The sequence below is a fragment of the Bos mutus genome, chromosome X (genome assembly GCF_027580195.1).
Source record: "Bos mutus isolate GX-2022 chromosome X, NWIPB_WYAK_1.1, whole genome shotgun sequence".
Lineage (NCBI taxonomy): Eukaryota > Metazoa > Chordata > Mammalia > Artiodactyla > Bovidae > Bos > Bos mutus.
Window position 1 is genome coordinate 31261156 of NC_091646.1, and position 26244 is coordinate 31287399.

The following is a 26244-nucleotide window of genomic DNA, read 5'->3' on the forward strand; positions in this document are numbered from 1 at the left end:
TAAGTTACATGAGGTTAATGAAAATACATTTTAAATAAACAGAAAGATGAAGTTCTCACAGAAAAATTAGGAAATACAAAAATAACCAATTTGAAAATTGAGAAGTGAAAAAATGCAGTCACCAAAATAAAAACATTCACTGTATGGTCTCAATAGCAGAACAGAGATGACAAAGGAAAAAGTTAGTGAATTTGAGTGATAGAAATTATCCAATGTGAAGAACAGCAACAAAAATGTCTGAAAAAAATATGGAAAGAACCTCAGGGGGACTCTGAACAATGTGATACTCTCCAACACATAGAGCACTTGAATTCAAGAGGGAGTGGGGAAACAAACTAGTAAAGAAAAAATATACTTGAAGAAATAGAGCTCAGAAACTTTTCGAGTTTGGTAGAACACACAAGTTTACAGAAACAAACTATTATACAGACTCCAAACAGAAAAGAATGAAAAATAAGGAAAGCTTGCTTAGACATATCATAATCAAACTGCTAAATACCAAAGATGAAGAAAAATCTTGAAGGAAGCTATTAGAAAAGAACACAGTCTGTGAAGGGGAATAATTACTTGAAAGACTGACGATATATCATCAATTCACAGACAGTAGTGAAACAAAATCTTTAATATGCTTATGGAAAACAGCTGTTAACCTCAGAATTCTATATGCAGTAAAAAATAAGCTTCAGGAGACATTCTCAGATTTAAAAAGACAAGGGAATTTGCTACCAGCAGACTTGTTCTATAGGAATTCTACATAAATTCTTCAGATTTAAGGGAAATAATGCCAGGCGGAAATTAGATCATCAGGAATAAAGTAAGAACAACATAAATGGAAGTTCTGGATATATATAAAAACATTTTTCATTTTTAAGCTCTTTAAAATAGTTATTACTGCTGAAGGAAAAAAATTAAAACATTGTCTCATGTGGCTTTTAATGGGCTGTTGATATAATAGTTAAGACATCCATAACATAAAGGTCATTTAGATGGGAAATGGATGTATACTGTTACAAGGCTACATAATTTACTATAAGTGGAACAATATTAATTCTAAGAAGAGTGTCAAATCTCAGCTGTGAAGATGGCAATCCCTATAGCAACCAATGAATCTCACAAAGAAATATTTCTAAAAAGGCAATCAATAAAATAAAGATAGTCAAATATGTCAAAAAATCAGAAAAAGGAAAATATATTAGCAGAAAAACAGAGGGGACAAATAAATAATAAAATGATGAATCTAAGCACAAAAACTGATGGAATTCAAATAGGAAATATACAAATCCTATATTATTGTTGGACACTGTAACATCTCTCTTTCAGCAACTGATAGAATGTGTACAGACAAAACCAGTGAATACATGGAAGACCTAAACAATATTTTCGACTAATGTCACCTAAGTGATACTTACGGAACACTCTACCTGCAAAAGAAGAATACCCAATCTTTTTCAAGGACATTGGAACATTCACCAAGATATCCCATAAAACAAGCTTTAACAAATTTAGAAGAATTGAAGTCATATAGACTATGATCAGTGACCATCAAAGAATAAAAATAGTAATTAATACAGAGAAATATCTGGTAACATTTGGAAATTAAAGAACAATCTTCTAAATAACCCATGGATCAAGACAGAAGTCACAAGTGATGTTTCAAAATATAGTGAACTCAATAAAAATAAAAATACAACACATCAAACCTGTGGGATGCTCACAGAGAAATACATAAGATGGAAATTGACAGCACTGAATCTCCAGGAAAAAGAAGACTCTAAAAATCCAAAACCTAAGATTCCATCTCAAGAACTAGAAATATATAAAAAACAGAAACACTAAAAATGAAACAAGTGGAATCAAAAATAGAAAAACGATTGAGAAAATCAGTGAAATTAAAAACTTGCTCCTTGAAAAAAATGGAAAAATATACAAAACTCTAGCCAGACTTTACAAAAACCAAAAAGAAAAGACAAAAAAATCTATGAGTATCAGGAAAAATATAAGAGTATATCACCAAGACGGGCAGAGTTAGGAACTTCAGGGTTTTGTCTCTCCATAAAGACAATTAATAAGCTTGGGAAAACTGTAAGAATCAACTTTTACAGAACCCTACAATCTAGTAAAAAACTTATAACCACCAAGGGAATATGTGATGAAGAAAACTGCTACTGCAGCCATAAAGATGTCAGCCCACACGCCTGTTACAGGTTCCCATTGCCTGAAGGAGTAATACAAATCTTATTCTCAAAAAATTGTGGTTAAGGGTTTTGACCTGAATGGCAGCTCCCTCAAAGAGGGATGCAATGGCCTACCTTTGTTTCACCCAACTGGGAGCATTCCCAGAGCTGTGGAGGCTTCCTGAGAGGCATAGCCAAAAGCATTTGAAGACACAAATATTGACAGCAGCAGCCTGAAGCTAGGAGTAAACAGTTGAGACAAACAACAGACTGAAAAGTCTGAGAAGAAAAAGTTTAGAAAAGGAGATACTTGGGTGAATAAAAATTTTTATAAAGTTCCAGCATATACCAAGGGATTGATAAGTTCCCGCATAGGCCCAGGGCTTAACACACACTCAGGCTTGAGAAGAACCTAAACTTTCACATTTGGCTAAATTTCAGACCTCACTAGAAATGAGAAGTGGACGATAAGGCAGAGTCAATTCTCCCTAAACAAATCTATAAATTAAATACAGTCCTAAATAAAATCTAAGGGTATTTTTTAAGAAATTCATGAGTTGATTCTAAAATTTATATGGAAAGGCAATAGAGCTAAATAAAATTGCCAAAACTAATTTTTTAAATGTGTTCTTAATTTGGAGGACTCCATTATAGGATTTGAGTGTCTCAAGAGTTACTATAAACATACATTGATCAAAAGAGTCAAAGAGTATACATCAATCAATGGAACAGAGTACTATGTTAAAAAATATGGCCAGACATATACGGTCAATTGAATCTCAACAGTGTTTATAATGCAGTGTAGAAAATACAGCCTTTTCAATAAGTTGTGCGAGAAAAATCGGCTCAAATCCGTTCAGTTCAGTTCAGTCACTGAGTCCTGTCCAACTCTTTGCGACCCCATGAACCACAGCCTTCCAGGCCTCCCTGTCGATCACCAACTCCCAGAGTTCATCCAAACTCATGTCCATCAAGTCAGTGATGCCATCCAGCCATCTCATCCTCTGCCGTCCCCTTCTCTTTCTGCCCCCAATCCCTCCCAGCCTCAGGGTCTTTTCTAATGAGTCAACTCTTCGTATGAGGTGTCCAAAGTATTGGAGTTTCAGCTTCAGCATCAGTCCTTCCAATGAACACCTAGGACTGATTTCCTTTAGGATGGACTGGTTTGATCTCCTTGCAGTCCTAGGGACTCTCAAGAGTCTTCTCCAACACCACATTTCAAAAGCATCAATTCTTTGGCACTTAGCTTTCTTCACAGTCCAACTCTCACATCCATACATGACCACTGGAAAAACCATAGCCTTGACTAGACAGACCTTTGTTGGCAAAGTAATGTCTCTGCTTTTGAATATGCTATCTAGGTTAGTAATAACTTTCCTTCCAAGGAGTGTCTTTTAATTTCATGGCTGCAGTCACCATCTGCAGTGATTTTGGAGCCCAAAAAATAAAGTCTGACACTGTTTCCACTGTTTCCCCGTCTATTTCCCATGAAGTGATGGGACCAGATGCCATGATCTTCGTTTTCTGAATGTTGAGCTTTAAGCCAACTTTTTCACTCTCCTCTTTCACCTTCATCAAGAGGCTTTTTAGATCCTCTTCACTTTCTGCCATAAGGGTGGTGTCATCTGTATATCTGAGGTTATTGATATTTCTCCCGGCAATCTTGATTCCAGCTTGTGGTTCTTCCAGCCCAGCGTTTCTCATGATGGACTCTGCATAGAAGTTAAATAAGCAGGGTGACAATATACAGCCTTGACGTACTCCTTCGCCTAATTGGAACCAGTCTGTTGTTCCATGTCCAGTTCTAACTGTTGCTTCCTGACCTGCATATAGGTTTCTCAAGAGGCAGGGAAGGTGGTCTGGTATTCCCATCTCATTCAGAATTTTCCACAGTTTATTGTGATCCAAACAGTCAAACACAGTCAATAAAGCAGAAATAGATGTTTTTCTGGAACTCTCTTGCTTTTTTGATGATCCAGCGGATGCTGGCAATTTGAACTCTGGTTACTCTGCCTTTTCAAAAACCAGCTTGAAAATCTGGAAGTTCATGGTTCACATATTGCTGAAGCCTGGCTTGGAGAATTTTGAGCATTACTTTACTAGTGTGTAAGATGAGTGCAATTGTGCGGTAGTTTGAGCATTCTTTGGCATTGCCTTTCTTTGGGATTGGAATGAAAACTGACTTTTTCCAGTCCTGTGGCCACTGCTGAGTTTTCCAAATTTGCTGGCATATTGAGTGTAGCACTTTCACAGCATCATCTTTCAGGATTTGAAATAGTGCAACTGGAATTCCATCACCTCCACTAGCTTTGTTCATAGTGATGCTTCCTTAAGGCCCACTTGACTTCATATTCCAGGATGTCTGGGTCTAGGTCAGTGATCACACCATCGTGATTATTTGGGTCATGAAGATCTTTTTTGTACAGTTCTTCTGTGTATGCTTGCCACCTCTTCTTAATATGTTCTGCTTCTGTTAGGTCCATAGCATTTCTGTCCTTTATCAAGCCCATCTTTGCATGAAATGTTCCCTTGGTATCTCTAATTTTCTTGAAGAGATCTCTAGTCTTTCCCATTCTGTTGTTTTCCTCTATTTCTTTGCATTGAACATGAACTCAAATCCTTACATCACACCTTATACAAAGTTTAACTCAAAATAGATCTTAGACCTATTTGTAAAACCTAAGACTATAAAATTTCTAGGAAAAAAACATAGAAAATGTCCAGGAACTTGGGTCATGCAAAATCTTTTTTTAGATAGGACATAAAAGTCAAAATGGAGAAGGCAATGGCACCCCACTCCAGTACTCTTGCCTGGAAAATCCCATGGACAGAGGAGCCTGGTGGGCTGTGGTCCATGGGGTCGCTAGGATTCGGACACGACTGAGCGACTTCATTTTCACTTTTCGCTTTCATGCATTGGAGAAGGAAATGGCAACCCACTCCAGTGTTCTTGCCTGGAGAGTCTCAGGGATGGCAGAGCCAGGTGGGTTGCCGTCTCTGGGGTCGCACAGAGTCGGACATGACTGAAGTGACTTAGCAGTAGCAGTAAAAGTCAAAAACTATAAAAGAACAAATTATTGCGTTAGACTCATCAAAATTTAAAACTTCTCTTTTTCAAAGATGCTATTTAAAGAATAAAAGGGCAAGTCAAAAACTGAAGAAAAATTTTCATTTCACATTTCTAACAAAGGATTTGTACACAGAATATATAAAAAAACTTTCAAAATTCAGTAATAAGGGATAAAACAAGCCAAAAATTTTTGCAAAGCATCTAAACAGATATTTCAACCAAGAAAATATACTGGTGGCAATTCAGCACATGAAAATATGCAATCAGGAAATGCAATTTACAACCACAATATGATACCATTAGTAACCTGTCAGAAGAGCTATAAGGGGATTTTCCCAGTTGATAGAACTATTTTGTATCTGAGCTACATGATATTAGTTACATGATAGTATATCACAAAGAGTGAATTATACTGAATATAAGCTGCATATTAAGTTTTAAAAATATAAAATTTGATTAAAATTAAACAAAAGTGAAAAAAGCATAAAGACCCCCATTTAAAACGAGTCTACACATCAAAACTAATGAAACAGAACAGTATGTCTGGAAACTGTCCTATGAATACATGAAAAGTTGATGTATGGGAGGACAGACATTATATATCAGTGAGAAAAACATTTACTAATGAAAAATGTACCAAACTACAAGTTATCCATACACAAAAAGTACATCTCTACCTCATACCACATATAAGCATCAATTACAAGTGTACTAACTTAAATAGGAAACATAATTCATGAAAGAAGGAAACTGAAAAACCAATGAATGTAAGATATCCAACATCACCAGATAATGAGGGAAATGCAAATTAAAGAGAGATACCACTTTACAGCTATCAGCAAAAATTTTAAAGCATGAGAGTACCGAGTATAGGTTAAGAACTGAAACAAAAAAAAGTTTCATACAGTGTTGTGGCGGGGGTGGGGGTAGTAAAAATTGGTACAACCATTTAGGAGAGCTATTTGGCAATATTTGCTGGCACTGAGAGGTGCATATCTTATAATCCAGTTATTCCACTGACAGATTCAAAAGAAATTCCTACCCATGTGCACAAAGAGACATGTACAAGTATGTCCACTTGGGGTTTGAAATGTGATCCTATGTACACTTAATGGCATTGTAATAGGCATCTTTCAGCAAATAAAATTATTTATTTCCCTCAGAAATCTCCTATAGGGACTCCTTTGCAATCACTGTAGATTAACACTTTCCAAGTGAGATGTGGTCATATTTCCTTTGTTGTGGAATAAATTAATGTGATGGTCCTGGCCAAGCTGAGCAGAACCCAGGCTTTCTGCCTGAAGTCAGATACCTTCACTTTGCAACTCAAAGTAAGCAGTTTTTCCTCCCATGTCTTTGTTACAGTTTTCCTATCCTTTTGACCCCACTAAGAATTTTATCTTCCAAACACACTGTCTGCCAAGCTGACCTTCCTTAATCTTGGTGTTAAACCAGAAATCTTCCATATATTTCCTTTTCCATCAGTATTAGCCATCATCTGTTCTTTTTAATTTTTCTTATGAGGAACCATCCTCTATGTTGATATTCAGCTTTGAAGTTGTTATAGCTTTTTGCAGTACTCTTTTTTTCATTAATTTATTTTTTAATTGAAGAATAATTGCTTTACAGAATTTTGTTGTTTTCTGTCAAACTTCAACATGAATCAGCCATAGGTATACATATGCCCCCTCCCTCCTGAATCTCCATCCCATCTCCCTCCCCATCTCACCCTTCTAGGTTGATACAGAGCCCCTGTTTGAGTTCCCTGAGACACACAACAAATTCCCATTGGCTATCAATTTTACATATGGTAATGTAAGTTTCTATTCTACTAAACATACTATCTCCCACCAAACCCTGACATTCACAGATTCAGACTGGGTCTGTGAGGGTTTGCTGTTCATTTTTACCCTGTTACACTCTTTCTCTCAAACACAGCAGTGATGAGAAACAAACAGCCCTGTACTTAGAACCAGTACCGTTGAGACTGGGCCCCAGCTCTACTGTTTGTTGACTAAGTTACCTTAATCGTTCTAGTCTTAGTTTCTACACTGTGAAATGGGGATATCAGTATCTGTATCTGCCTTCACAATTCCATTGTGAGAATTAAGTAACAGATGCTAGATGTGAAAAAATACTTGGAAGTTGTAAAAGGGCACCCATAGTAAAGGATCTTGAGTACGGAGTTTTGAGTTAGGTAAAATCAACAGGCAAGGCTGTATATTGTCATCCTGCTTATTTAACTTATATGCAGAGTACATCATGCAAAATGCCAGGCTGGATGAAGCACAAGCTGGAATCATGATTGCCAAGAGAAATATCAATAACCTCAGATATGCAGATGACAACACCCTTATGGCAGAAAGCAAAGAACTAAAGAGCCTCTTGATGAAGGTGAAAGAGGAGAGTGAAATAGCTGACTTAAAACTCAACATTCAAAAAACTAAGATCATGGCATCTGGTCCCATCACTTCATGGCAAATAGATGGGGAAACAATGGAAACAGTGACAGATTTTATTTATTTTATTTTCTTGGGCTCTAAAATTACTGCAGACGGTGCTGCAGCCATAAAATTAAAAGACGCTGGCTCCTTGGAAGAAAAGCTATGGCAAACCTAGACAGCATATAAAAAAAAGAGACATCACTTTGCTGACAAAGATCCATATAGTCAAAGCTATGGTTTTTCCAGTAGTCATGTACAGATATGAGAGTTGGATTATAAAGAAAGCTGAGCACCGAATAATTGATGCTTTTGAATTGTGGTGTTGGAGAAGACTCTTGAGAGTCCCTTGGACTGCAAGGAGATCAAACCAGTCCATCCTAAAGGAAATCATTCCTGAATATTCATTGGAAGGACTGATGCTGAACCTGAAGCTCTAATGCTTTGGCCACCTGATGCAAAGAGCTGACTCACTGGAAAAGACCTTGAGGCTGGGAAAGATTGAGGGCAGGAGAAGTGGGCCACTGACTCAAAGGAGGACAAGGAGGCCACTGACTCAAAGTACATGAATATGAGTAAATTCCTGGAGATAGTGAAGGACAGGGAAGCCTGGCATGCTGCAGTCTATGGGGTTTCAGAGTCGGACACAACTTAGTGATTGAACACAGCAACAAAATCAATGGGAGACTCAGGGACACCAACTTCCTTGACTAAACCTTGTCCCTGATCCCCAGCTGATCTAAGGCTACCTCCTAGTAGACACTGCTGATAGCCATCCCCATTAGAGGATGAGGAAATGACAAAATAAAACAATAATAATGCTGGGAGATTGCTATTATTTGTCATTCAATGTCTACATTTATTATTGGTCCTGGCCTTTTCTGGATGCAGGACTGGAAGACATATTTGGCTCTACTTCACTTTGAGCTTCTGCTGCTACAGTTCCCATGCTAGGCCAGATTTGCCTATTATCCTACTGCAAAGGATTCTAGACCAATATAACATTAAAAAGAGGTGTTAAAATATTTGAAGGCAGAAAACCTGCTTCCTGACTTTTCTTACCTTTCACTTTGCCATTCTCATCATAAATAAGACTTAGCAGTAATTCTGGCATCCTAAGTTTAACTTTCTGCCAAGCAAATATACTTCTTCACTCTCAAAACCAAGAGTCTCCCCAATGATCTATATCCCAATCTATGACTCAGGGTTCAATATCCTTGTACCTCCCTGGTAGGTGGCTCCATGCTTAATACACAGGTAACTCCACTTCTGCCAACACTGCAGGAATCTCATTTCCTATAGAAACCTCACAGTAAACTAACTGTCCTTAACCAAATTGGACCTCAATGCACTTGCCATCTTATGCATGAGGAAAAGTGATATTGGAAGACAGTCTTCCCAGTAGATCTTCACCAAGAGGAGTATGCTAATAACAATCTGTGTAACACCCCAGCTGTTTTCTAGTCTTGATAAATGCCATATTAAGTGCTTCTAGATACAACAATATATTTGAACAGCTTCCTGTCTGTCATTCCAAACTCAAAATCCCTTGGATACCTGATTTAAATTATATTAACTACTCATGTCAGCATTTTCTCTGGGCCAACCAGAATACATATCTGTTAGTGCTGAGATGGAATTTCTGAGTCACATTTTATCTTTCACAGTTTCTGCATGATGTTGAACAAGGTGTCAGTGATTCTGAACTGAGAGCTTTCCATCCACATTCAATTAAATACACTCAGCAATTCTTGGGTTTGATCAATACTGTTGATGGATGGTTTAATTTTCAGTTTTCTCCACTAACAATCTCCATGACAGCCTCTCCTGGAATGTTGATGTGACAGATTGTTATGTAGTCATAGAAAATTTGGTTTTAACCCTTCATGTCTATTTAAAGTAGTCTAGCGTGCAGACGATGCATAGCAATGCACAGTGGAATCACCTGAATATTCAGGTTTATATAAGAGATGGTACCTGGAAACACAGTATGCAAAACTGCTAAACAATGTAAATTCTAAAAGAAGAAGACTATATCTAGGCATTTCACTCACAATGTCATTCTATCAAGTCAAATCTCATTTATAACAACTAGTAGGGCTCTCAGGGAGGGACTTTTGGTGTCCCCAAATCAGAAAAATCACCTTATGTTATATCACTATCGATGGCACCGATGTGGCCTGAGAGATTATTGCAACCTTCTCTAACCCTCAATATCCCCTGAGAATTATTGGATTTAATCTTTTATTCCAATGGGTTAAGACATCACCCATTGCTGCTTATTCTTAGCCTGTTTGCCAAAGTTCTCTTCTACCTCCATGGACAACCAAATTACCTGATTTCTGTCCACACTCCCCTCTGAGTTTTGACTATGTTAGCTGGGTCTTTGAAAACTTCAACACTTTTTATACGTCCCAGTGATATTGCCACAGATCAATTTACATTGCTGCACTCTTCCAGGCAAAATACCCCTTTCCATAAAAACAGTAACTTTCCTCTCAACGACTACCATGAGTGGAGCATTCTGGTAGGTGATCATTCTCTGAACAAACAAGGTTTCCCAAAAGAAACTTCATTACGTCTCCTGGACTAGGGATTAGGATAAAGAGTATATTGACCAAAGTGTATTGACCAATACTGGACCTTGAGAGGAAACAAGATGACACTTGATCCTCCTTTCAACAGATATGAATTACCAGCCTAAATTTCAGCTCAGTATTCAAAGCCAGATGACCATTAACTCCTCCTGTGTCTTTCAAGATTCTAGTAATCATCCATCTAGTTGCCTTCTGACTCTACAGCTGGCTTATAGACATTTCCACACTTCATTATTTTCTGCTAGATTCTATCTCTTTCTTGGGAATCAGTTGGGATAATCCCAAAAAGTGGAGTTTTTTTTAAAAGAGTTGTTAAACACACAATACCTTGGCCCGCTCTGATTCCTGGTTCAGGAGATTAGATCCAAAAAAGCCATCACAGTGGTATGTCTCCTACCTTCAGGATGTTTCAAAGGCTTTTCAAGCCTTCCACTTAGTGTCCCTGGTGAAACAGTGGTCTTATTCCACCTATGGCAAGGGTTACAGAAAGGTGGTGTCTGAACCAGCTCAAAACTGTGACTAGCTCTCACAGGCAAGGCCAAAGGTAATGTATCTATGTAGTTTTGCAACAATGCCTCAGAAAACTCTCCAAGTTGTATATTCTACTTTTCTTTCTTTTCTCACCCAGCAAATCAACTTTTCTTGCACTCCTCTTATGATTTCCACACTGTTGCCTGGTAAGTGGTTTATTACTCTTGGCATAGTCTCTACACCAGTTGGATTGTCTACTTGGACTCTCACTTCCAATTTCACTCCTGAGTATTTTCTTTCAGATATTTCTCATCTGCACATTCTTCAGCCTGCAAATTAATCATTCACCACCTAGCTTTAACACCAAGAATTCCAGCCTGAGTTTGAGACACTGGGCCCTTGCTTTTTCCAGACAGACAAAAATCATGATACAAGCACCTAAATAACTAACCCCTTGCCAAAGGCAAAGAAGTAAATGCTACAGAGATCCTACTAAAGACATGAGGTTTAGATAAGCAGTGGTCAATTCCAACTGACGGGAACAATAAAAGTGATAATATATTTATGGTGTTAGATTTTATAAAAAATACTTTTGTATATCTTATTTCACTTGATTCTCACAATAAACCTGGAAGGCAAATATTCATTCATTAAGCAAATACTGAGGACTTACTATGGACTAAGCAGTAACTGGCAATTTAGCAACAAATCAGGGTCAAAAAATCCCCACACTCCTAAAACTTATACTCGAGGGTGGGGGAAGCAGATAAAATACTTGTAAACTATGGTAATGCAATAGATGTTATAGGGAAAATAAAAGCTGCAATCTGGATGTAAAATTTTAAATACAATTGCCAAAAAGGCCTCATTGAGCAGGTGCCATACAAGCAAGAGGAAGCCAATATAATAATTCAGGTGAGAGATAAGGGTGATTCACACCAAGCTGGTAGCTATAGAGTTGATGGGAACTGGTTAAATTTTGGGGTGTTTTGATGGCAGAATTTGTTACTGGATTGGATTTAGAAGGAGTCAAGTTTCCTATAATGTGTGCTGGTTACCTTTATTTTGTAGCCAAAGGTCTGACGTGATGGTTTAGAGAGGTCAAGTGACTTTTCTAATGTCACTCATCTAGAATGAGCCAAAATAAAATTGTAAATTTAGGTCTCCTAGCCTAGGCCTGAAGACTGCATGCTGGAAAGGGTATTTAGATTGTGAAGAAAGAACAAGACCCTAAATGGTAGAGTTATGAGTGCATGCTAGACTAAGGACATAATATGAATAAAGCCATTGCTGGGCTCCTAAACTGCTGACGGTATTTCTGCTAGACTAAGACATAGGCCTCTATTATGAGTGCTAAGCACTCAAGGCAGGGAACAAAGAAATTAATGACTAAAAGAAGAGAAAGAAGGCAAAAGAGTTATGAAATCAAAAGGTGATATTCAAATGAAAGACACTAGGACAAACGAGATCAGACAAAAGCAGTGAGAGATCACAATTGTATACAGAGCTCTTGAAGAAAGTTGAGCACAGTGAATAGGAACTAGTGAAAATCAGGTATTCCTCCACAGTTCACACAGTGAAATGATGAAGTGTTCAAGACAGAAAGCAACAAGGGGTCAGGTATTAGAAGCTGGTTTACAACTCTTGGTAAATGAGGCAGAATAAGAAGTTGATGCCACAGAAGAAAATAATTATTTGTATAATAACTTTGTGCCAAACCAAAAGATATGAATCAGCAGAAAAGAAAGCAGAGACAAAAATCAAGGCGTAAGGGATCACAAGGAGAACCTGTCAATTATATCCCATTCATGGTTTTCCTATACCTCTTCTATGGGCAAAGCTCTGTGCTGAGCACTCCAGGGGAAGAGAGCAATTAATAGGACATGGTTTCTGCCTTCAAGTAACTTGCTAGGGAAGAGGAAGAACAAAGGAGACAAAGCATAGGACCACGTTATCGCCCAGTCTGTAGCTAGCACTATTTCCGTGTGAAGGCTTCCACATTGCTGACTATTTGTAGCTAAAGCCAAAGGATTCCAGTGAGAGAAAAGCAAGAAAGGTCTGAAAAAAAATCCCATTGAGAAATCTCTCCAGGGCTTGACTATTTAATTAATGCTAACTAAGTCTATATACCCTCATTAGAGGGGCATAAAGAAGAATATCTTGATACTCCAAGTTCTTCCCATGGTCTACCCTAAATACCTCCTGTAGTTATTCCATCCTGTCATGTTTTCAGAGACAGTGGTGACTGTCCGGAGGTACTAAATAACCACCATGACAATGGAAACATTGTTCTGGTTATTTAAAAGTGAACTTTAAATGATTTATGTATTTTTTAATTAGTTTTTTTTTTCAAGTGGTAAGTTTGAAAAATGCTGTGCTATAAGACAAGGCACTTTTTGGATGTTATGTAATAAACTGGTGCAAAAGTCAGGCAATGAATTAAATCTCTGCAGTCCTGACCTTGAATATATTCCAACTATCGAGCCCCATGCCTTCTTTACACTGGTTGGTAGCTATCTACTTCTCCATACTAATAGGATCCCAGGAAAAAAATGGTCGAGAGAAGAGGTAGAGCAGGAAGGTGCTATACTAGTAGCTAATCTGTGGTAACAGGTAGGTCTCAGATCCATTGAAAGACTATAAAAGATACTTATTTATAGAAACACAAGCTATTACAAGAGCTATTATTGTAAAGTTGAGTTTAAAAATGGATTTTCTAGGGGATCAAGATGGTGGAGTAGGAAGACCCTGAACTCAGCTCCCCTCAGATATGTATCAAAACTATAACTACATATAGAGCAACTCTCACATAGAATGAGTTCAAGACTAGAAGAATGGCTCTTCTACAAGCAAGGCTGTAAAGAAAGAACTACACTCAAGTCTGGTATGTAGGGAAAAGAAGCAAGTTGGTTGGGTCCTGCACCCTGAATGGGTGACCCCAAAGAGCAGGGGGGAATCACAGGCTTGAGGATTCTCCCTGGAGAGCAAGTGGTTCAAGCCACATATTAGGCATCTCAACCCTGAGGACTAAGACGGAAAAAGAGCCCACTTAGCTGGTTTGGTAAACAACTTGGCTTATTAGAGGACTGTAGGAAACCTAAGACTCTACTTGTGAGGAGCACATGCAACCAACTTGCTTGCTCCCAGTTCTAGCACAGACATATCAGCTGAAAACTGAATTGTTCTCTGGTTGACCAGCCAGGACTGCCCCAGCAGACACCCCAAACTGAACCAGGCTCCTGCTCCAACCCATCCTGTTTCAGCACTGCTCCTCGCTAAGGCAGAGATGGTCATTGCCTATGAACATGCGTGCCTAGAGGGAACAGAGCCAACTGAGGCCTCAGTCCTGCCTCTGGGTAAGGTAGACATCCACTGCCAGTGTGTGTGTGTGTGTGTGTGTGTGTGTGTGTGTATGTGCATGTGTGTGTACACATGTGGGCACCAGTGAGGAAACAGAGACAGTTCAGTTCTTGACTCTGCCTCTGGCCTTGGCAGAGACGACCACTCCCTACACACACATGTATGAACACACTGGGAAAGAAGTGGAGGCAGCTCAGTAGTGGAGCTACAACACTTCCTAGCTCAACCCGGCCTCTAACCAAGGTGCACACACTGTGGAACAAGTGGAATGAATTCAGAAGTGCAGGCTTAAGTCCTCATATCCTGGCCATACCCTCAATAAAGACAGAGACTATCACATTTGGGAGAAGCCCAACTCTCTCAGAGTTCATGTTCCAGCCTCTTGAGCCCCAGCCCCACTCCCACCATTGAGCCTAGGACAATCCCCAGTTCAAATCCAGCTCTGGTTCCAGGCACTCCAAGCCTTACCTTCCACAGAGACTGTAGCTGATAGAGCACACCAAGAGAAGATGCAACCTGTGGCCACCACATGCCCACCTTTCACACCAAAGCCACTGATCATACACAGACTACAAAGGATGTTCCCACACAAGGATACATACTCAAGACCAGGATTGGTAACTATTTTACCTAATTTCATAGAGACAAACAGAGAAAGTTAAACAAAATAAGATAGTGGAGTATGTTTCAAATGAAAGAATAAAATAAAACCCCTGAAAAAACCCTAATGAAACAGAGCTAAATAATTTATCTGATCCAATTCAAACCAATAGTAATAAAAATGCTAACTGAACTTGAGTGAGAATTTCAACAAAGACCAGAAAATATAAAAAAGAACCAATCAGAGCTGAATAATACAATAACTGAAAGGAAAAAACACACTAGAAGGAATTAACAGCAGATTAGCTGATGCAGAAGAAAGCGTAATTGATCTTGAAGTTAGAATATTGGAAATCACCTAACCAGAACAGCAAAAAGAAAAAAAAAAAAATAATGAGGATTGCTTAAGGCATCTCTGGGACAACATCAAGCATACTAACATGTACATTATAGGGTTTTCAGAAGAAGGAGAGAGAGATATATAGGGGTAGAAAATGTATTTAGTGAAATTATGACTGAAAATTTCTTTAACCAGAAGAGGAAACAAATATCCAGGTAAAGGATGCACAGAGTCCCAAACAAGAAGGACCCAACACACACAAAAGACATATCATAATCAAAATGGCAAAAGTTGAATATAAAAAGAGAATTTTAAAGGCAGCAAGAGGAAAACAAAGAGTCACATACAACTGGATCTCCATAAGGCTATCAGCTGATTTTTCTGCCAAAATTTTATAGACCAGAAGGCAGTGGTATGATATATTTAAACTTCTAAAAGAAAAACTGACATTAAAAGAAATGTTAAAAGGTATTTTTTAAGTGGGAAAGGTAAAGCTACAAGAAGTAAGAATTTACAGGACAGAAAATCACAACACTAAAGGCAAATACATAGTAAAGGTTATTGATCAACCATTTAAATAAGCTAGTATGAAGATTAAAAGCCAAAAGTTGTAAAATTGAGTATAATTACAAAAAAAACAGTTAAGTGAAAAATATGAAGATGTAAAATATAACATCAAAAGCATATAATATGGGAGGAAGTAAAAAATATAGATTTTCAGAATGTGTTTGAACTTTAATGATTATCAGTTTAAAATATGTAGATATAAGTCAACATATATAAACTCCACCGTAACCACAAATGAAAAACCTATAGATTCTCAAAAACTAGAAAGAAAGGAACATAAACAAACCACTAAAGAAAATCAGCAAACCGTAAGAAAATAGACTAAAATAAGAAGAACAGAGAAGGACTACAGAAACAACCAGAACATAAGTAACAAAATAGCAATAAGTACATATATATATACACATATACACTTTAAATGTCAATGGACTAAACGCTCCAGTCAAAGACACAGAGTGGCCAACTGGACATAAAGGCAAGACCTATCTATTTGCTGCCCTATAAGAGACACACTGTAGTGGTAAAGACAAATAGAGACTTAAAGTAAGGGGACACAAAATTATATTGCATACAAATGGAGACAAAAAGAAATCTAGGGTAATAATACAAATATTAGACAAAGTAGATTTAAAATAATGTATATAACAAAACACAAATAAGGGCAAAATATAATGATAAAGATGTCACTAAAAAAGAGAATGTAATATTTGCTAACATATATTCACCTAATATAGGAGCAGAGTTGGTGATGGACAGGGAGGCCTGGTGTGCTGCAATTCATGGGGTCACAAAGAGTCAGACACAACTGAGCGACTGAACTGAATTGAACTGAACTGAAATATATAAACCAAATATTAAGAGATATAAAGGGAGAAATTGACAATAATACAATAACAGTAACACCCCATTTACATCAATGGACTGATCATACAGACAGAAAATCAATAAGGAAACAGTTGCCTTAAATGACATATTAATCCAGCTGGACTTAGATATATATAGGACTTTTCCATCTAAGAATAGCAGAATATTATTTCAATTAATGGGAACATTACCAGGATAGATAATGTTCCACAAAATAAGTCTCAACAAATGTAAGAGGATAGAAACTATATCAAGTATTTTTTTCTGGCCACAATGGTATGAAACTAGAAATCAAGTACAGAAAAAAAAAAAAAAAAAAAAAAACTGTGGAAAACACAAACATGTAGACACTAAACAACATGCTACTAAAAAACTGATCAGTCAATAGAGAAATCAAAGAGGAAATGAAAAAATACTTTGATAAAAGTAAAAATAAAAACAAATCACTTCAAAATCCATGGAACATACCAAAAGCAGTTCTAAGAGGGAAACTTACGGCAATACAGGCCTACCTCAAGAAAGAAGAAAAAAATCAAATAAACAATGCAACCTACCTTAGAAAGTACTTATAAAAGGAAGAATAAAGCCCAAAGTCAGCAAAAGGAAAGAAATAATAAAGATCAGAATGGAAATAAACTAAAGAGAGACCAAAAAGAAAAGATCAATGAAACCAAGAGCTGTTATTTTAAAAAGATAAAATTGATATACCTTTAATTAGGCTCATTAAGAAAAATAGAGAAAGGACTCAATTGAACAAAGCTAGAAATGAAAGGGTAGAAATTGCACATTACATCTCAAAGACACAAAAATTATAACAGAATACTATGAAACAGTCATATATCAAGTAATTAGACATCTCATAGGAAAAGCATAAATTTCTAGGAACATACAATCTTACAAGACTGAATCAGGAAGAAATTGACAATCTGAATAGACTGATCACTAGTACTGAAGTTGGATTAGTAATCAAAAATGTCCAGAAAAAATTCTAAAACCTGACAGCTTCACAGGGGAATTTTGTCTGCTATCATTTTCTCCTCCTTTTTTCCCTAATCCCATAATTTAATCAGTCACCAAATTCTTACATCCCCACAATCACAACCTTCCTCCTGGATAACAAATCAATTTGTGACTAGCCTTTTCTTCCTCCAATACTGCCCTGCTCCCGATCTATTATTTATACCAAAGCAAGAGCCATATAGCCTTCATCTAAAACAAACAACACCCAAAAAAAGACCATGAAAATTTATCTTTAATTTTACTTAATAAGTGTATTTATTACAGTGGTATAGGTATAGTGATTTCAACACTATTTTATGTATATTGTATAATTAAGCAAATTAGTAAGTCAATGAGTACTACTTAGACTGGAATTAGTGGTATCAGTATAAACCCATTACACGTGCACATACATATATATGTCTACATTGTGTCTATATGTGGTGGTTTAGTCACTAAGTCGTGTCTGACTCATGACACCATAGACTGTAGACTGCCAGGCTCCTCTGTCCATGGGATTCTCCAGGTAACAATATTGGAATGGGTTGCCATTTCGCCCTTCAGGGGATCTTCCCAACCCAGGAATCGAACATGGGTCTCCTGCATTGCAGGCAGATTCTTTACTGACTGAGCTAAAAGGGAAGCTCCTACCTTTATATGTATAAATATGCATATATATGGGTGTGTGTATATATATGTGTGTGTATGTATATATATATATATATATTATTTTCTATTTTCTCAATTCTGTCCGCTGAAAGATCTTAGAAACAAAGAAACACAATAGCAATGAAAATATGTGGCACATAGAAGTTAGATTTTAAATATAATTTCCCACACAGAAAGATCCCATTTCTTCTTGGAAAAAATGATTGACTGTAAGGCTGAAAAGGGAGAGTACAAGTTAAGTATGGAATATGGTTATGCTATAGAACCTTTGACCGTGTGGATCACAATAAACTGTGGAAAATTCTGAAAGAGATGGGAATACCAGACCACCTGACCTGCCTCTTGAGAAACCTATATGCAGGTCAGGAAGCAACAGTTAGAAATGGACATGGAACAACAGACTGGTTCCAAATAGGAAAAGGAGTACGTCAAGGCTGTATATTGTCACCCTGCTTATTTAACTTATATGCAGAGTACATCATGAGAAAGCTGGACTGGAAGAAACACAAGCTGGAATCAAGATTGCCGGGAGAAATATCAATAACCTCAGATATACAGATGACACCACCCTTATGGCAGAAAGTGAAGAGGAACTAAAAAGCCTCTTGATGAAAGTGAAAGTGGAGAGTGAAAAGTTGGCTTAAAGCTCAACATTCAGAAAACGAAGATCACGGCATCCGGTCCCATCACTTCATGGGGAAATAGATGGGGAAACAGTGGAAACAGTGTCAGACTTTATTTTTCTGGGCTCCAAAATCACTACAGAGGGTGACTGCAGCCATGAAATTAAAAGATGCTTACTCCTTGGAAGGAAAGTTATGACCAACCTAGATAGCATATTCAAAAGCAGAGACATTACTTTGCCAACAAAGGTTCGTCTAGTCAAGACCGTGGTTTTTCCTGTGGTCATGTATGGATGTGAGAGTTGGACTGTGAAGAAGGCTGAGCGCCGAAGAATTGATGCTTTTGAACTGTGGTGTTGGAGAAGACTCTTGAGAGTCCCTTGGACTGCAAGGAGATCCAACCAGTCCATTCCGAAGGAGATCAGCCCTGGGATTTCTTTGGAAGGAATGATGCTAAAGCTGAAACTCCAGTACTTTGGCCACCTCATGTGAAGAGTTGACACATTGGAAAAGACTCTGATGCTGGGAGGGATTGGGGGCAGGAGAAGGGGACGACAGAGGATGAGATGGCTGGATGGCATCACTGACTCGATGGACATGAGTCTCAGTGAACTCGGAGTTGGTGATGGACAGCGAGGCCTGGCATGCTGTGATTCATAGGGTCGCAAAGAGTCAGACACGACTGAGCAACTGATCTGATCTGATCTGATAGACCCAAAAAGTGCTCAAAAATGAATATACATCAAAAGTCAGCTTGAAGAGGCTCTCACTAAGCAAATATGGGAAATTAGGAGCAATAATTCTAATCAAAATAGATAATAACAAATAATAATATTAATGGATTACAATTCATTGAATAAAAAAAGAATCCATCTGTTCATGCTGATAGTTGCCTAATTAACTAAAGAGAAGGAAAGAGATTTCTTATAATACTGTCATATAATAAATGTAGATGATTTGGCAAAAGAATATGGACTACAGATCAGAAAATAGTATTATGTCAGGTTATATTTTTTGAATTTATAATTTCATTATAATTTTATAAAATAACTTCTATGTTCTAAGAAAGTACACACTAGAGTATTTATGGATAAAGGGTTATAATATGTGCATCTGATTTTCAAATGATTCAGGAAAAATTTAAATATATATACATCTGAATACTTGCCCTTTCAATATGGCCCATGAAGTATTGTAATATGTTTACTTCCTTATGAGATCCCATCTAGCCATCAGATTTCTCTTCTTCAGAATATCAGGCTGATGTGTGATCAGGGTTTTTAGAACAAAGACATGTTTCCCAGCTGTTCCTGAGATACATCTGCCATCCAGGCAGGGATTGCTATTTTATTACCAGAAATGGGTGTGGCCAAATGTGGTTTAACACCCTATATGCATTTACCTAAGTGAAATTCAGAACCTTCCAAAACCACACCAGAGAGACTAACCATTGAAATGAAGGATTAGGACACATTTCCAGTACTCAGAGGGAAGAAACTCAACTTGATACTAACCTCATTAATCAAAACACTATTAAAGGTACCTTTAGACTCTTCTTAAATACCCAAGAAGATCTTAAAACAATAACTGACCTCCAAGCCCAGGTCGCAGCCGATTGTCATAGCCATCCAGAAGACGATCCAAGATTCTGGTGAAGATAGTGATGTTGTCGGTGCTGTCATCAGGAATATCTGGAGCATGCTTTGGAGAGAGTCTGAGGGAGTGAAAGAAAACAAGACACAAAATAATAGTTCTTAATAGCAAATATTTACATGTCTAAACACTTTAATTCAAGAAAATGTCAATCAGTTGATTGGGCCAGTTAAATGGCTTTGTACCTCCCAAATCAGTAAGTACTTTGGCATGAGCTTTAGCAAAATATGGTCCATCCCTATCTATTTCTGCTTTATTGACTATGCCAAAGCCTTTGACTGTGTGGATCACAATAAACTGTGGAAAATTCTGAGAGAGATGGGAATCCCAGACCACCCGACCTGCCTCTTGAGAAACCTATATGCAGGTCAGGAAGCAACAGTTAGAAATGGACATGGAACAACAGACTGGTTCCAAATAGGAAAAGGAGTACGTCAAGGCTGTATATTGTCACCCTGCTTATTTAACTTATATGCAGAGCACATCATGAGAAACACTGGGCTGGAAGAAGCACAAGCTGGGATCAAGACTGCAGGGAGAAATATCAATAACCTCAGATATACAGATGACACCACCCTTATGGCAGAAAGTGAAGAGGAACTAAAAAGCCTCTTGATGAAAGTGAAAGAGGAGAGTGAAAAAGTTGGCTTATAGCTCAACATTCAGAAAACTAACATCATGGCATCTGGTCCCATCACTTCATGGGAAATAGATGGGGAAAAAGTAGAAACAGTGAGAGACGTTATTTTGGGGGGCTCCAAAATCACCACAGATGGTGATTGCAGCCATGAAATTAAAAGATGCTTATTCCTTGGAAGGAAAGTTTTGACCAACCTAGATAGCATATGAAAAAGCAAAGACATTACTTTGCCAACAAAGGTCCATCTAGTCAAGGCTATGGTTTTTCCAGTGGTCATGTATGGATGTGAGAGTTGGACTGTGAAGAAAGCTGAGCGCCGAAGAATTGATGTTTTTGAACTGTGGTCTTAGAGAAGACTCTTGAGAGTCCCTTGGACTGCAAGGAGATCCAACCAGTCCATTCTAAAGGAGATCAGTCCTGGGTGTTCATTGGAAGGACTGATGCTAAAGCTGAAACTCCAATACTTTGGCCACCTCATACGAAGAGTTGACTCATCAGAAAAGACTCTGATGCTGGGAGGGATTGGGGGCAGGAGGAGAAGGGGACAACAGAGGATGAGATGGCTGGATGGCATCACCAACTCGATAAACATGAGTCTGAGTAAACTTTGGGAGTTGGTGATGGACAGGGAGGCCTGGAGTGCTGCGGTTCATGGGGTTGCAAAGAGCTGGACATGACTGAGCGACTGAACTGAACCCAGCAGTAGAGAAAAACCAGTAGAAATCTTAGACAGATGTCTGTGGGAATAATACCTGGCATAAAGTTGATTTATCAAATTTTGTTTCAGGAACAAGAGGGCCCCAAAACAAAAAAGGAAAATTTTAAATTACCCCTCTTTCTAATCTAGAATATGTTCACAGAACAACAAAGCCAGAAAAACCCTTGAATTGCATATAATCTACCTATATCTCACCCGGTGGAGATAGAGCAACAAAGCAAAAGCATTCCATTAAATGTTAAAGCCACCAGAACTCTTAAGAGATTCCCTAAACTCTCTCATTTTATACATGGGGAAATAAGCTCAGAGAAGATACCAAATTTTCCCACAGTCATATTGCTACTGAGGGTCATACAGAACTATAATCAAAAATTGCTGATTTTCTGGAGACCCGCAGCTATCTCCTGCTTATCCAGTGTGGATGCCTTTTGCAAGCCTTTCCAAGCAGTAGGTTCTTTGTGCTGGTGTGCTATGTTCAGTCATGTCTGACTCTTTGTGACCCTGTGGCCTATAGCCCGCCAGGCTCCTCTGTCCATGGAATTCTCCAGGCAAGAATACTGGAGTGGGTTGCCATTCCCTTCTCCAGAGGATCTTCCCGACCAAGGGATGGAACCCATGTTTCCTGCACTGGCAGGCGGACTCTTTACCACTGTACAACTGATCAGGCTGATGGCATCATCAACTCAATGGATATGAGTTTCAGCAAGCTCTGGGAGATGGTAAAGGACAGGGAAACCTGGAGTGCTACAGTCCATGGGGTCACAAGCAGTGAGACAAGACTGAGATACTGAACAACAACAACAAATTAGCCTCCAATTAAAATAAATCAATTTAAAAATTAAAAAAAAAATCTGGCTAAAGCTGTGACAAATGCTTTCATGCTTTTATGAAGAGAAGCTTGGCGTGGTTTGGCAAGTCTAGAAATAAAGAAAGGACCTGGGTAGTTTAGTGGAAAGAGAGATATAGTGAAGGAAATGGCTGTTGCCCAGGGTCAAGAAGCATGGTGTAGAATCAGGTAATAAACTAGAAGTCAGAAATCCTACGTCCAAGTGCCAGCTGTATTCGTGATTTGGAGTAGTCCATTAAAGCCTGTATCACTGTAGGTCTTGGTTTTACCCATTCTTACTTTGGATCCAGAAGGTTGCCATTAATAGATATATAATAACTATTCCTAGCATCTAGTTCGGAGAAGGCAATGGCACTCCACTCCAGTACTCTTGCCTGGAAAATCCCATGGATGGAGGAGCCTGGTAGGCCTCAGTCCATGGGGTCACTAAGGGTCGGACACGACTGAGCGACTTCCCTTTCACTTTTCACTTTCATGCACTGGAGAAGGAAATGGCAACCCACTCCAGTGTTCTTGCCCGGAGAATCCCAGGGACGGCGGAGCCTGGTGGGCTGCCGTCTATGGGGTCGCACAGAGTCGGACACGACTGAAGCGACTTAGCAGCAGAAGCAGCAGCAGCAGCATCTAGTTAATCAGAGCAATAAAAGACATAGAATAACAGTTGAGAGGAATCTTGAGAGGCAGTCAATATGTCTTCCTTAAAGAGAAAAATCTACAGAATATTATGTATGCATGTGTTACTTGCTCAGTTGTGTCTGACTTTTTTGCGATCCCATGGACTGTAGCCCCCCAGGCTTCTCTGTCCGTGGAATTCTCCAGGCAAGAATATTAGAGTGGGTTGCCATTTCCTACTCCAGGGGATCTTCCCAACCCAGGGGTCAAACCTGGTTCTCCCGCATTGCAGGCATATTCTTTACCATCTGAGCCACTAGGGAAGCCCACGGAATAGTAGGAACATCTAAACTAAATAGTTTTCACTCTACACTGCCACTCGCTAGCTGGTAAACTGTCAAAAGCCATTTTGAACACAAATTTCCTTAATTCATAAACCTAACTCAATTTACGTAATCATTCAATGTATCTTTCATGAGCATCAACTATGTGCCTATAGAAAAAAACAGAGCAGAAACAAAAGGTAAAATAAGGCAAGTAATCTCTCCCTTGCTTACAGGTTTGCTGACAGAATCAAATGATAAAAGTAGATATACATGGAATGAAAAGGGGAATTAGGTTTAACTAGACTGGAGACATGAATTTGAATTTATTAGTTGAGTGACCATAAGTCACATAACACCTCTCTAACAGCTTTCTAATTTTGAAAATTAAAATAACTTCACAGATATGTTGTATTAATATTAAATAATGTATTAAAATTTCCAGATTTAATATTTAATATCTAAAAGTATTCAAAATTTGTTTTGTCTTCTTTAAGATAGTAGTTTATGCACTCAAATACACTGAAGTGAAGTGAAGTCACTCAGTCGTGTCCAACTCTTTGCGACCCCATGGACTCAAATACAGTATTCAAATGTAAATAATGACAAAATATAGGCACCCTCATCCGCCAAAGCCATAAGGAAAGCTTTCGCCAAGAGGCACTGGAAACCAGTGAGACTAGAGATGATTGGCTGTTTTAGTGAAAAGAGTACCAGAAAAGATACACACACCTTATTTGGAAGCGGAAAAAAGAAGGAAACTATAGTGCAGAGCTAACAAACTGACATCAGTATGTTGAGGAGATAAATACAGACACCCTGTCAGGTCTCAGCTCACATTTGGCTTAATCTTCAATATTCTGAATCCATCTTGCATGGGCTGTGGGGAGAGAGGCTGTGGGAGCTTAATTGATTTTGTGAAAACCTCTTTCGCATTTTCCCTTAACTCTCACTGCAGGGAATCTTGACCCTGTTTAGCCTAATTTGATTTCTGGGAAACAGGTCTATGAATTGAATGAAAAGCCATTTTTTGGATTACTGGAAGCAGGTGAAAAGCAGAAACATCAGAGAGTCATAGACAAGCTATAAAGGGCTTCAGAGATTACCTACTCCAGGCGGGTCTATTTATGGGAATTGTAAAGCCCCTGAACATAACTTTTAATTTCGGTCCAGAATTCTTGAATATAAGGCCCATATACTGTGCTACCTCTTTTACTGAAATAATAAGTTCCTTGATGATGCATTTCTACCCCCTGCCGATTCTGTTTTGATATGTTAGCAGCATTAGTCACTAATAACTTTAAAATTTTTAAGTCAAAAATCAATGCTTAATGTCATTCCAAAACAATTTTCAATAGAGTGCTCTATGATTTTGATTACTTGACTTGATTACTAATAAAATTTTCTCCCAGTGTACTCTTATTATTGCATGGGCAGCTGGAAGCTGGTTTAATTTAGAACCCAAGTTAGAACTCTCTTTTTAAATATATGAACTGCAACAAGCTGAAGATTCTATAGTTTGGGTCCATTCAAAACAGTTTGGAGGAACAACAAAGCATTATGGTATGTCAGGATTATGGAGGACTTTAGAGATCATGTAAGTATTTCCCTTCACTTTACAGATGGATGGCCTGAGACACCAAAAGAAAGGGATTGTTTAAAGCCATGTGCTTATTAAGTTGATGAGACTGATGCAATAACCATGCTTGCTTTGCCTTATATCCATCATTACTGGCTGGACAAAATATATTAATAATGCATCATTAAAAATGAAAATGATGTTACTAAGACACTATCTATAGGTTAGACAAGTTTAGTCATTTATCGAGTCCCAAAGAGTCAGACAGAACTGAGCGACTGAACTGAACTGAACTGAAAAATGGAAAAGTGGTAAATCCAAAGAACTAGGGTCAGATGAACAGTTTTAGTTCTGACTCCCACTAACTGACCATGTGAACTATTTCCTTGCATGTAAAATAGGGATAGGTCCCCAACTTATAATGCTGTTGGAAGAAATAAGTAAAGAAGATAATAAACATAAAATTACTTTGTAAATGGTAAAACTCAACATACATTGAGGATGATCATTCCTTTTTCCCCAGACTCCTGAAAATGTAATGCTGCTGCTGCTAAGTCACTTCAGTCGTGTCTGACTCTGCGACCCCATAGACGGCAGGCTACCAGGCTCCTCCGTCTCTGGGATTCTCCAGGCAAGAACACTGGAGTGGGTTGCCATTTCCTTCTCCAATGCATAAAAGTGAAAAGTGAAAGTGAAGTCGCTCAGTCATGTCCGCCTCTTCATGACCCCATGGACTGCAGCCTACCAGGCTCCTCCGTCCATGGGATTTTCCAGGCAAGAGTACTGGAGTGGGTTGCTATTGCCTTCTCCAGACACCTTTGAAAGACATGCATTTTTATGCTATGGTTAAAGTTAAACTCACTGAGCAATTAAGTTCAGGATAAATAAATAGTATCAGTTCAACCACATTGAGGAAGCACCTTAATGTGCTTATGCCCAGGGGAAGCAAAAGAGTCACAGAATGTGGAGTCGCTGATGCAGTTCATAAAACAACCCAAAGACAGGAGAAATTTACTTCATTAAAAGGTTGGCATCTTTTTCTAATACTGTATATCTCCTGGGGGAGAACAGATTTTAAAAATAAAGAAAATTCAAAG

The 26244-nt window shown here is 38.2% G+C and overlaps 1 protein-coding gene across 1 annotated transcript in view; it reads right to left on the reverse strand.

Moving 5' to 3' along the window:
* The window catches only part of GABRA3 (gamma-aminobutyric acid type A receptor subunit alpha3), a 240973-nt gene that overhangs the window by 106032 nt on the left and 108697 nt on the right, over positions 1 to 26244 (reverse strand). Inside the window, exon 3 of the mRNA XM_005888785.2 lies at positions 20368 to 20489. Coding sequence (XP_005888847.1) covers positions 20368 to 20489 — 122 coding nt within the window. The remainder of the gene's footprint in view (positions 1 to 20367; positions 20490 to 26244) is intronic.